The sequence below is a fragment of the Amblyomma maculatum genome, unplaced genomic scaffold (assembly GCF_055883805.1).
Source record: "Amblyomma maculatum isolate TAMU_Amacu unplaced genomic scaffold, ASM5588380v1 scaffold_13, whole genome shotgun sequence".
In the NCBI taxonomy this organism is placed as follows: domain Eukaryota; kingdom Metazoa; phylum Arthropoda; class Arachnida; order Ixodida; family Ixodidae; genus Amblyomma; species Amblyomma maculatum.
The window spans coordinates 4,580,625-4,594,440 of record NW_028146738.1 but is presented as its reverse complement, the minus strand read 5'-3'; the positions used below and the strand labels follow the sequence as shown (position 1 = coordinate 4,594,440).

At 45.3% G+C, this 13,816-nt stretch overlaps 1 protein-coding gene across 1 annotated transcript in view; it reads right to left on the bottom strand.

Moving 5' to 3' along the window:
• Window positions 1–1,713: 1,713 nt before the first annotated feature.
• Window positions 1,714–13,816, bottom strand: part of LOC146172121 (acetylcholinesterase-1-like) — a 35,489-nt gene continuing 23,386 nt past the window's right edge. Inside the window, exons 2-3 of the mRNA XM_084585974.1 lie at window positions 11,714–13,225; window positions 1,714–2,005 (exon numbers count right to left, since the gene is read on the bottom strand). Of these exons, the coding sequence (XP_084442100.1) occupies window positions 1,714–2,005; window positions 11,714–13,225 (1,804 nt within the window). The remainder of the gene's footprint in view (window positions 2,006–11,713; window positions 13,226–13,816) is intronic.

Here is a 13,816-nt window from a genome sequence, read left to right as displayed (position 1 = left end):
TGGCACGCTTTTAGTATCTCGTCATACTAATTATCATAAAGCCGTGGCTGAATTACAAACTGACACTACAAATGTTATCAGTTGGTACCATAATAACTTAATTTCTATTAACCAAAATAAAACTAAATTAGTATGTTTTCACGATCCGCTGAAATCTATTCCTGTCATCACTCCAGTGTTTCTTCATTCTCCTCTGTGTAACAATTGTTCTTGCTCTCCTATTCCGTACCTCTCAAGTGTCAATTATCTCGGTGTTCATTTCGATTCTAACATGTCCTGGAACACTCACTTGGCTAACGTTTGTGAAAGGCTGCGCAAAATAGCCTGCCTGCTGTATTCTATTAAAGCACTATGCCCAATTTACGTAAGGAAAACAATAGCACATGCATTGGGGTACAGTGTGTTGAGATATGGAATTTCTTTTTATTTCTGTTCAGTGTTTTGGCGCAATAAAGTTGATTCTTTACTAAAATCCATAATTCGGGCGGTGATGTATGGTGTGCACATTACTAACAATCCCGGTCTTTTTTCATGCTCGCACATGCCCTCGTTCAGGCTGTTATTCAAAGAAACAGTAGTCCTTTCCTATATATGGAACAATGAGTTCTGCCTTCCGTATGTAACCGCCAGAACATTACGTCTACGCGACCGCTTTACCTTACCAAGAGTACGGACAAGATACGGCAAACGTGTCCGTGCCTTCTATGTACCTGATGTGTTGAACGACCTGCCAGATAATGTTTTATATTTCAGCACGCGGAAAGAAGTAAAATCTTATATCTTTGATCTGTATGTGTAATTTTGTTTCTTTTCTTTCTTTCTTTGTTTTTATTTTTTTTTCTTCCCCGTCATTTCTTACTGCCTTTCTTTAGTTTTTAGTTTGAGTCTTGTGCGATTGACTTACTGTGCCGCCCCTGGCTTGCTCCATTCTGCCGAGCGCTGCCCCACAAGCCCATTGTTGGCTTGGACAGGCTCGTATTTGTATGTCATTTTTGAAATAAATAAATAATTTATATATACATGTGTTTTATCGATGCTAAAATATTTGCAAAAGTATCCCGGAGGACTATCGAAGATACCATTTTTAGAGTTAGCTATAAGCTTGGCCATTCTCCCTGATCTATGATTTTACTGGTGCTTAAAGCGCACAACCGCTCTTCTTAATGCAGCAGAGAATCAAATGCTAAAACTGGGTGTCATTGATGACCATGTAAAAATGTTTTAATAACTTTATTCACGTCCTCCAGATGAGTCCTTGCCTTTCACAGTTAAGGGGACATTTAGAAAACGAGCCACATGGTTTTATAATTTTGCTTGCTTGCATTGACTCTTGCATCACTCACCTGGCTTTTTGTGATTAGATGCGCACTTATAGATATGTAATTATCTATCGAGATCCTACCACATAAGGACGGAAACCCACACAACAGTCGCCGCGCGCACTTGTATACGCACGGCGTATTTAGGCTTTTGCCAAAACATCGGCATGATCCTCTAATGTGTCTTTATTTTACTTTAGATAGGCGATTTATAAGAGTCAAATAACCAAAAGAAATATATATTTTTTTGGCGTTTGGAAATCTTTCGCATTTGTTCCAACGCTTTTCCCGTGTGCAGCGATTTTGAGGAGGCTCAACATGATGTGTATATTTAAGAGATTCGTCAAACTACTTTTCTGAATATTTTTTGCATTCGAAACATGAGAGTAGAATATCAGTGGATGCGGGCAACCTCGACATGGCCGCCGGGGATCCAGTGCCCCAGTGCCGGTAATGAAGCCAGCATTTCTTTCAAGTTTTGAGGGAAACTTGAGTTTGGGATGGAGGTACCTTCACGCTTTACCAACGGTTTGCCAGACATGAACTGATCAATGAGGTTCGGCACGGTACAGTCGTGGCTGGGGCCGCTGAGGGAGTAACCGGAGCTTGTTTGCTCGACTATGGAATAATCGGTAGCCTTCGAGAAGAGCGGCCAAGGGCTGCCGTCTGAAAGCGTTGGTAAAGACCTGGAACAAAAATCGAAATAACAATGTTTACTCTATCATCTTTCATTGCAGACATCATTGCCACGCCGCAAGAGCTTTACGGCTCCCGCTTGATAACGTTCCTTACTGATCCCTGACTTTAATACTTTGTAACAGGTTCTACGTCCGTCCTAAGTCTATTCTTACACTCACAAGCGATGGTATAGGACACACGATATTGAAAGTAGCCGGGCGGTGGTGCAAAGGTATATATTTCTGCTGAGATTGCAAGGAAAATAATATTAGCCTCAGCTGGTATGTAGCTGCATCCTTTGTGGATTTGATAAATTTTGAAAAGTTGGGGAAACGAAACGAAGGATATTACTTTTTGGACACTCCTCGCATTGTGAAGAAAAGCCATCGCGCTTTACTTTCTGAAAAATGATTCTATACTTTATCCTAGGTTTTTCGTTTGCTTGAAACCAAGTTTAATATAATCACCCTCGCACCCACTTCGCGGAAGTAAAAAAAAAAAAAAACTTTTTTTTTTTTTTTGCTGCTCTTTAAAGCGCTGCGCTTTCACACGCGAACATTGGAGCAAAAATAGTTGCGACAAATTGTTGCTTATCTTGCGAGTAAGAAAGGGCCCATTTGAGGGTGCAAACGCAGGCGCTATAAGACGTGATGGGGCGCACTGGCCCACTTCTATCATATCTTTTGCTATTCACAACCATTTTGTTTGGCAGAGCAGAGCTGCATTATTTAGACTTGTCCGAACTAGGTGAGCACCCCATTGATGTTTTATCTTGAAGAGCTGCCAAGTTATATGGTGCAAATCAAGGATGCCTTCAGCGTTTTTCCTACAGGTTATATGTGTGTAGACGAAACGATGGACTTAAAATTGCTTTCATCGCGAAGTAAGAACTATTTCTGCAAAAATAAGGCTAATACTTTTACTCCATCTTTCATTCCACTCAGCGTTCGGCTTTAACAGGAGGGTGGCACCGTTTGAAATATTGTTTTTAAGAAGAAAGAGCCCCGGCAGCACAAATCTTAAGCCCAGTGTTGGTACGGAGTTGGCAATGTCCGGGCCATTGTAGGACCGGTCGTTACCGAGATAGTACCAACATTTGGTCCAAGTTTTGTGCTTCCTGAAAGCACAAAAGAAAATCCGGCCTGATGGTACAAATAACGTGCACAGAGGAAAAAGCGTCGAGCACAACTACCGTTCTTGTTCACCGAGAGGACATAAATGGTGGAAAGGTCATGTTAAAGACATCAATAGACCTTCATAAACTTGCTCTTTTTACCGCTTGTTCAGCCAAGTACGATTAACCTCAGCCATAGGTGAGCGTAGTTACACGTGAGCTGCAGCTGCTATTCGAATTTTCCTGCGCATTCGAGCTCCCTTTAAAGTTGCCGTTGTTTAATATCGCTACTAAACAGACGGGGGACCTCGCTGTTTTTCACTGCTATTTGTTCTCTAATATTAGCAACTAATACATGTGCTGAAACTACAAGATGTAACGAGGTATTCTGTGGTGGAGAAATACGGAATAATTTCCACCCCTATTGGCTCTTTATAATCAATCAAAATATCAGCTTTCGACGTATTTTGATCCCCTGTATAATATGAGCTCTAAGCGTTTCGGTCCGGGCAAATGAGCTTCTGCTCGGTTAGAAGGGCAACGTGGCCAGCGAAACGACACGAAATTTGAGTTCGCAAAAGAAAAAAAAAAGCTTACAATTTAGAGAACTGTCTCTTGTGTCCTACATTGTGACGCTTTACTGAGTTGCTCCCAGTTAATCCAGCGAACTCCTTTGACAATGCTGTCTACGTTCCAGTCAAGATGCGCGCACGCAAAGACGCAGTAGGCTTAGGGTATTTTTTACGCGAGCTGAACGAGTGAAGCGATCAGTGCGACGCAGTTTGCTACAGCGCAGTGTCAGCTGCACCTGGTGCGTCACGACATCCGTCGGGAGAGAGGTATTTACGTTATTCTCCACGAAAATCACGATTGCCAGAGCGGCACGCGAAAGTGCCCGGCAACATGAGGTGTAGGAGGTCTGATCGCAGCAAAAGGAACATAGAAATGAGCCTAGTAGATAGTACAGCACAGAGACCACACACAAACGCACATTTGCGGTCGTAATATTATGGTGCAAGCTTCTAGTGTTTGGAATTTTTTTACGCCTTTCGTAGGGAATATCTGATGGTCAATTGGATCCGTACGCTACCGAACCAGTGGAATGCGTTTACGTGTTTAAGATAGTTCCTAATAATCGCTAGGTTCAACTTGACAAATGTTTTTATCGCCGAGGCGTGGTCCGTAGAACTATGGCCGGGATTGTTCGGGCATGTACTTAAAGAAAGAAGCGAATCACAGTATTGGCTTGAAACGGTGTAACGCCAGAGTGTGAAGACCCCGTCACCGAAATTACGCGCTGCGAGCGAAAAATTACGAGCATGGCGCTGGCAGGCGGTAGCTGGCAGCTGACATGGCCGAGCATTGACTCGCCGTAGGCGCTGACTAATGTAACGTGTGGTAGGACCTGCCAACTTGGGCCTGTCCTTTCATATGAGAGGATGATATCCGAGTCATGCTGTCTGGTCATTTGAATTCATTTTACCCTTAGGCCACGCAGGCACATTCACAAGGACTGGTTAAAGCGCGGTAACAACTCAGATTGCAATGGAAAGAAGACGGTAAATGCTCCGTTCACCGAACATCTGGCGCCCGCGGCTGGCGTCGGCGGCCGTCCGCTGGTGTGGACCAGCCTGCCAGGACCCTTGGATTCAAGTTATCCCTATTGTGATCCAATATTGTGATAGCACTGCTGCGATCACAATATTGCGGTACATCTTAGAGTTTGGCAAAACTGCGTTGCGCGCACTCTAAAGGCGCCCGCTTCTCTGCAGGGGATCGCAAAAATCTCTGTAGCGTCACTCCTACTTTAGACGCGTCGTGCTAGATTAGACGGCGCCAGGTGTTGCTTCGATATATTAGGCTAGCCTGTGATCCAGCCACTGTGATATGTGGAGCAGATTGTGTGCGCTTTCCGCTGTGCCTCAACTCTGCGTGACAGCCATGGTTCCTGCAATTACAGTTTCTCTTTTATTCTTATTGGCTACGTACCTCTAGTGGTGGATTTTAAATGTGTGCATGCCAATTAAACCTTCGCACATTATCCCGAATGTCAGGACGCCTGAATGGTCTGATCGCAAAGAAGCTTGGACTAACATTTTTTTTTTTTTCGAAACATTCAGTGACGCTTAACAGAGGTGCAAAATATTTGCAATTTGTTGTCGCATGCAAGAAAATAAAAATACAAAGTTTTTCGCGTCATTTCTAACAGATGCCTTTGCGTGCATACTAATTTGAAAGATCAATGTCTAACTTGGAGTCGGCGGCAATCTCCGGACAGTTCTGGCGAGAACTATAGCGCTCTTCAGATATTGGCCACACGTTGTCATGTTCGAAATTTGAGCAAGCAGCAGCAGTAGTTAAATATTCAGTGAAATGTTCATTGCTCTCACATGATATTTTCCAATTTTAATTAGCAGTCGATTTTTTCCTGCTGTGCGCTTGTAGGGTGAGGTCCGTGTACTCTTGTGGTGAGTGCTGTGCATGAGGGTCTTCTGGAGGTGAACAAGGGGGGGGGGTGACCCTCTTGGAGGATGACGATAGGAGAAGTGTGCAGAAAGAGCCAGCATCCTATCTAGCGGAAGTAGACGTAGCGCTTTTAGAAGGTGACGGTGGCTGACGAGGGGGTACATGGAGGATACATGGAGGCGGCCTTCTGTCTCCAGAGGGAATAGAGGCCTCTCTTCTGGAAATGGATGGTAGTTAGGACGTGCGCATAAGGTGACAGTACCCTATCTAGACGAGGGAAAGTTGGGGGTGAACGTTCTGGAAGTGACGGTGGGTGCGGTAATTGTTGCACGATCCCGGACTGCTGACGGCAATTATCCTCTGTGAAGTGATGTTCCGGAGGCTAACGAAGAGAGTTCTAGTTAAGATGAGGGCAACGCAGATAGCCACGGAAAGAAAAATGGCAGCTGTTACGTTAAGAGATCGGAAGCGTGCATAGCAGGTCCGATAATTCACTACAGCTAATGGCATCTAGTAGAAACCAAGAACAAATTGGCCTGGGCAAGCCGTGTAGTGCAAAGAGGGGATAACCGATCATTCTTAAAAGTAACAAATTAGTTTGAAATGGAAGGAAGTGTAGCAGGAGGCGGCAGAATATTAGGTGGGCGGGTGATGATAAGAAGTTTACAAGGTCCATTTGGATGCAGCTATCAAATGACCAGGTTAATTGGAGCAGTATGGAACATGCCAACCGCCTACAGTAGGCACAGTTCGGCTGATGATGATGATAATGCATACTTCGTTGATGGCATGCAGGAGGGCGCCACGGCGCTTGATCAATACAATGAGCTGTTTCTTTTTGAACGTGTGTTTATATTGCCGCTGTAGCTGCTACGGCTGAAATACGCAGCCATGGTCAGACGATCGAGGCGGCCTCAAAAACAAATAAAGATCACAACAGAGATTGGCGGCGATAAGGGAAATAGGGAAACAAATAAGCGGAGAAAATGAAGAGGCGCTTTCTCCGACGGAGAAATGAAAATCAAAATAAGATCAGTATAATAAACCTCCCGCAACGGCTTTCATTCCCATCACTTGCGCCGATAGCCAGTGACATCGCGTCAAGCTCACGAGGGATATTAACGCTGACATGAGTGACGCTATCCCGCTCATAGTTTCGCGTCTTAATCCTTGTATCACCCACATAAATAACAGTAGCTCGGAACCGAAAGCGTTGGCGTGAGGGAACTCTGTGTCCGCGGGTGGCCGCAAAAGCGCTGGGAGGCTGGCAGCTGGTGTAGAGAAAAGGAAGTTGCTTATCGCAACAGAGAGAAGCCGATCGACGATATAAAGATCAAGGTGCGGTGGGATCCTAAAGCAGCTAGGAAGGCACCGGCGCAACGTACAGAGGGCGGAATTTCTACTCTGGAAATTGTCGTCTCTGACGAGATCCGCGCTAGACGGCCACGTCGAAGAGTGTAGGAAGCTCAGTAAGCGCGAGTTTGAAACAGCCGCCACCTAGCACCCACCTGAAGCCTGGTGGCTAAATAGGTACTTGCTTAGTTTTTCCAATTTTGCAATGGAGGCTTTAATATACGTAAACGTTGCTTACCGCCATGCTTGTGATATATTTCAGAGCACTGTTCCAGCGGGTAGCACTTATGTGACATATGGCCGAGCAACAAATCGTTGATGGTTTGCGCGACGTAACGATACCACACGCTGTCACAAAGTTTAGAGGAGCTGCCAACTCGGATTGGTTATTTGAGATGGATGAGATAACAGTCGATCTGACAGGCATTTGGGATGGTGCTGTTTGCTTAGGCCACGCAGGCATGTTTGCGCGGTTTCATTAATGCGGTGCCTTATATGTCGGTTGCCCAATTACGAACATCAATAGCATGGTAGCTTAGGACTGTATGCTAACAAGAAAGTATGAGACATTAGAGGTACGAGGTCAAGACTGGTAGCAAAGCGCGCTGCAAATACAATACACGAACTAGGGAACGCAAGGGGAGCCACCGACGTGAGCAATTAACGGTAGCCTAGAGACGGCGCTTGGGTGTCTCCCATAGACTCACAGCTGTAGCGTCGCCGAAGTCACCAGCGGCTGCGGAACAACTGACCACGGCGGCAGGTCAGACCTGTGACGCAGCAGGGGGTGCTAGGAATTCCTGGCTCCGTTGGACAGGCCGCCATTAGAAACTGACCTTGGCAAAGTTTAACGCTAGAACCCTAGCTAGTGAAGCTAGTTTAGCAGTGCTGTTAAAGGAACTAGAGGGTATGAAATGGGATGTCATAGGGCTTAGTGAGGTTAGGAGGCCGAATGAGGCATATACTGTACTGAAGGATGGGCATGTACTGTTTTATCAAGGTTTACCGGAGAGGCGAGAACTAGGAATAGGTTTCCTTGTCAATAAGTATATAGCGAGTAATATAGATGAATTATATAGTATTAATGAGAGGGCGGAAGGCATCGTAATTAGGCTTAATAAGCGGTATAAACTGAAGGTTGTACAGGCCTATGTACATACATGTAGTTTTGACGACCAGGCAGTTGAAAGCTTCTACGAAGATGTAGAATTGGCAATGCGAAAAGTAAAGACGCAGTATACTGTAATAATGGGCGACTTCAATGTCAAGGTAGGGAAAAAGCAGGCAGGAGACCAGGCAGTAGGTGACAAGGGCATTGGTACTAGGAATAGCAGGGGGAGTTACTAGTTGAGTTTGCAGAGCATAACGTAATAAGTTAAGAATCATGAATATCTTCTTCAGCAAACGGAAGAACCGGAAATGGACATGAAAAAGTCGTAACGGGGAGACTAAAAATGAAATTGACTTCATACTGTGTTCAATCACCGCCATTATGCAACATGTAGAGGTAATCGGGTAAGCGCAATGTAGTGAACACAGGATGGTGAGGTCCCGAATTAGCCTAAATCTGAAGAAGGAACGCAAAAAATTAGTAGGAATGAAACCCATTAACGAATTAGCGCTGAGGGGGAGGGCAGAAGAGTTCAGGTTCTTGCTACAGAATAGATATTCAGCTCTAACCGAGGATTCCGACATTACCCTAGAAACAATGAGCAATGATTTCAGAGATATCATTACTGAGTATGCTGTGGAAGTAGGCGGTAGGATAGCTAGAGAGGATACCGGTAAGCTGTCTAAGGAGACGAAAGATTTGATTAAGAAATGCCAGAGTATGAAAGCGTCCAATCCAACAGACCAGATAGAATTTGCTGAGATATCAAAGCTAATTAAAAAGCGCAAGGTGGTCGATATAAGGAAGTATAACATGGAGAAAATTGAGCATGCTGTAAAGAACGGGTGAAGCCTTTAAGCGGTAAAGAAGAAATTGGGCAAAGGCAAAAACCAGATGTATGCGCTAAGCGACAAGGCGGGCAACGTCATCCCGAATATGGACAAGATAGTCAAAGTAGCCGAGGAGTTCTATAGAGATCTCTACAATAGCCAAAGTAGTCAGGACCGTAATGAAATTGGCCGTAGGAAAAAACAGTCAGTCGTTCCAATAGTGCCGAAGGACCAGGTCAAGAAAGCATTGCAAACTATGAAAAGGGGAAAATCAGCTGGAGAGGATCAGATAACTACAGATTTGTTGAAGGACAGGGAGGATATCGTGCTAGAAAAACTGGCCACCCTGTATACGCAGTGCCTGGTGTCATCGACGGTACCGGAACCATGGAAGAATGCAAACATTATCCTCATTCATAAGAAAGGGAACGCTAAGGACATTAAAAATTACAGACCAATCAGCTTACGGTCTGTTACATATAAGGTATTTACTAAGGTAATCGCTAATTGAATCAGGACAACCTTAGACTGCAATCAAGCAAATGATCAAGCAGGGTTTTGGAAACGGTACTCTACTATCGAGCATATCCATACCATCAACCAGGTGATAGAAAAATGCTCGGAATGTAACCAGCCCTTATACATAGCATTCATCGATTACGAAAACGCATTTGACTCAGTAGAAACCTTGGCGGTGATGCAGGCATTGCGAAATCAGGGAGTAGACGAGTCGTACGTGAAGTGCTGGAAAATGTAGTGGCTGCACAGCAACCATAGTTATGCAAAAAGGAGTAACAAAATTCCCATAAAGGTGTTAGGCAAGGAGACACGATCTCCCCAGCACTATTCACAGCTTGCTTAGAGGAAGTATTCTGAGACTTGGAATGGGAGCAGATAGGAATAAGGGTAGATGGAGAATACTTCAGTAATCTGCGATTTGCTGATGACATTGCCTTGCTAAGTAACTCGGGGGATGAACTGCAAATAATGCTTGATGACCTAGACAGGAAAAGTAGAAAGGTAGGCTTGAAAATCAATATCCAGAAGACTAAGGTAATGTTCAACAGCCTCGGGAAGGAAGAGCAGTTTACGTTAGGTAGCGAGTCACTGGAAGTACTAGGCGAATATGTCTACTTAGGACAGGTAGTAACCGCAGATCCAGATCATGAAAAGGAAATAACAAAAAGAATAAGATTAGGATGGAGCGCATTTCGCAAGCACTCGCAGATATTGACTAGCAATTTACCGCTATTGCTCAAGAGGAAAGTATACAACAGTTGCATCTCACCTGTACTACCTATGGGGCTGAAACGCGGAGGCTAACCAAGAGGGTTTTACTTATGTTGAGGACAACGCTGAGGGCTATGGAAATAAAAATGGTAGGGGTAACATTAAGAGATAGGAAGCATGCAGATTGGGTCAGAGAAATAACTCAAGTACTGACGTTCTAGTGGAAATTAAGAAGAAATGGGCATGGGCAGGACATGTAGTGCGAAGAGAGGATAACCAATGGTCGCTTAGGGTAACAAACTGGATTCCAAGGGAACGAAAGCGTGACAAGGGGCGTTAGAAAGTACCGGTGGGCTGATGAGGTTAAGAAGTTCGTAAGGGTCAAGTGGATGCAGCTAGCACAGAACCGAGTTAATTGGAGAAATATGGGAGAGGCCTTCGATCTGCAGTGGGTGTCAGGCTTACGATGGTGATGATGATGTGCTATTTGCATCGACCTGATCCCTGTGAGCTTCTTAACCTCATCCACCCAGTTGACTCCCCCCCCCCCACCCCTCCACGTTCCGCTACACGTTTTCTGTGCAAGCTGTGGATAGTACTGTGGAGATCATGTTTCATTTCGTAACGCCTTTCTTTATGGGTATTTTATGATTTTCTCTGTGCAGAATTATAATTGCTGTGCCGTCACTATAATATCTTCAAGGACTTTCACAAACGGCTCATCTACACCCTGATTTCGCGATGCCGGCGTGACTGCCGATGTTTCGCCTCAGTCTAATGCTTTTTCGCAATCAATGAGTGCATTTATAACGCTGTCTTTCTCCCTAGTGTTGATAATGTTTCGCCTCAGTCAAATGCTTTTTCGCAATCAATGAGTGCATGTATAACGCTGTCTTTCTCCCTGGTTGATAATGTGGACATGATGGATATTAAAGCACCCTTTTCAAAAATCTCCTTGATCCTTTGGTTTAGCACTGCTATTAATTTGCCTTATTTTCCTTGCCCTCCCTGTCCTTCTGAGAGCGTTTGGCTCCATTCAAGCTCCGCAGATGAAGAATTGACCTTCAAGCGCTCGTTCACTGGGCCTCAGTGTTTGCCCTAAAAAATGTTTTACTTCTTCATCGGCTTATTCCTGTACTTCAAGTTCCAGCTTTTCTTAAGCTAGAAGAAAAATACCACTTAAATTTGATTCCCGTTCAGGGCAAAAATGATTGTTTTTTGCGGTACTTGCGTCGATGGTGGCCAGGATCACACCTGCACGCACTTACGTGAGAGCGCTTGCATAGGTGAAAGCGAGATTTCAATTAGATACTGCGCTTTTGGTGAGCTCCGAAAATAACACTAGCTACTTGAGCGTCCCGCATCTGAAATTTTTCATTACATTTTACTTTTAGAGATGTTTCGTGCACGAAAGACGCCTTGGTGCCCTTGTTAGAATCGGTGCCTAAATTATATGGCAAAAGTGAAGCACCCCCCTTTCCGGAACCTAAACACTGTACGAGGTCGCCATGCAAAGCGCCCCGTTTTCGTATGATTCAGTACTGACACGTTTAGAGAACGCTCAAAACTTCCCTTCACAAAATGGGGTATTAGGGTATCGAAGAATGCTTACCCATTCTTGGCGAAGTTAGCCACAGTCAGCATCATGCGGTAGGAGACCTCTTTGTCTTTATCATTGGACATGTGCGGGTACAGAAACGGTAGTCCGAATAGCATCCCCAGGTCGTCCCCATGCGTCGCAGTCTCCACACTAAACACACTGAAGGACGGCTTGTAGGCGTACACCATGTGGTACACGTTCCTTCCCACTCCAGCTAGGGTCTTCCCAAAGTTGAACGTCGGACATCGAAAGAGCAGGTCGCCGATTAGGTCAATCAAGCCCTTGTAGTTCGAATGCTCAAGGTCGTAGTGCATTCCAACAAAATAAAGAAGTTGTTGGACTAGAGATTCATCCACGCCAGCTAACAGGGGCTCGAACAAGCGTATGATCATCTCTTTGGTCATAGGTTTCCCGGATCCTATGTAGCCGGGCATGAGCAACTCGAAGAAGGACCCCCCCTCTGTAAGCGTGGTTGTAATAACTGCGTCCCCAGCTCGGGACGGGAGGAAGCGCTTCAGGAGGTCGTTTGCGCTACCCGGGAGCAACGGACCTACAAAGGAGGGAACCAACCAAACAGCTGATTTTTTAAAGGCCTCCAAGAGTGTGGACGTGTTCATTTCTTTGAGGCAGCGCAGACTGTCCACCACGGAGTCCGCCCGGCATCCACTATTTTCAGCTATGTACGCGAAATTTTTTCTTGCGGAAGAGCCCTGGTTTGAGGGAAATGGCATCTTCGCAGTGGCACTCATGAGATAAAATCTGCGGAACGTGCCGTACTGTGACAACAGTGGGCTGATCATCATTAGAGAGAAAGAGATGCCTCCGGCACTCTGGCCGATGGCCAAAATGCGGTCGCTGTCGCCGCCGAAGTACTCAGCGTTGGTGTGGAGCCAACGCGCAGCCAGTAGCTGGTCGTGCAGCCCCATATTTCCGGGCAAATCATCCGTGCCCGAGTTGAGGAAGCCGAAGAGATTGAGGCGGTAGTTGGGCGAAGCCACCACCACGTCTCCGAGACCCGCTACGAAGCGGCCGTCGTAATAGTCGTAGCTGTTGCCGCCGCCTACAAACGCACCGCCGTAGAGCCAGAAGACGATAGCATGGCGACGCGCCTTGCGTACGCAAGACCCCGGCACCCACATGTTTATGTGCAGACAGTCCTCGGTAGTATTGGACGCGTCGATGGTGTAGTTTTTTGGCAACATGTTGTCCAACTGGGCGCAGGGCGGTCGCATGTACGTGGCGTTAAATATGCCGCTCCAAGGCTTGGCGCACATGGGCTCGGCAAATCTGTTTGCCCCTGTAGGTGGGTCAGCGAAAGGAATGCCATAAAATGCGACCGTACTGTATGTTTCGCCTTTTATACGAAACCTAATGAGGGTTCCCTCAATTACACCGGAAGGCGTTCGGATGATGAGGCAGTCCTTAGAAGCGTCTTTCTCGCCATGTGACCTGATTTTGGTAATCACAAATACAACGATGGTAATGAAGATGATAGCGCCCAGAATATCGACGAGGAGATGCTGCCTGAAACAGGGAAATGAAATTATTAAGTTTTGTCAAGAAAATTAACTGAGGACAGAATTTACATAATGTTAGAAACACGCTTGTTGGCTGAAACCTAAGCATGAAGATTTCTGCTGACGAAGCTCTACGGTGGTCTAACGGCTATGCATTAATGATCAGTGATCAGTGAAAACTGAAATACATATTTAACTGTGTATGTACAGTCGTGAGCAAAAGTGGTATACATCACAGTCGGTGGCGGAGCTCCGGAAAACCATTCCAAGTTCATCTACCAACAGCTATCTGAGATTGAGGCAATAGTGACGGTGCCCCATTTTATCCTCATGAATGTGTCGCTATCGCTGTCCCTGACGCTGTCGCTATACAGCATTTCAAAGCAGTTTTTATGAGCATTGTCAGCGGCTGAGTGTTGTATACCATGTTTGCTCACGACTGTACGTATAAAACATGCAAAACTCTCAAAGTAATATGTCTACTATCACGTGTAGTGGCGTAGGAAGCTTATTTTATTGTTATTTTTTTCTAAATTGCATTCGTATATTATATTCACATTGTTTTTCCAAAAGTTACTTTTATTAACCCCATAGCTGC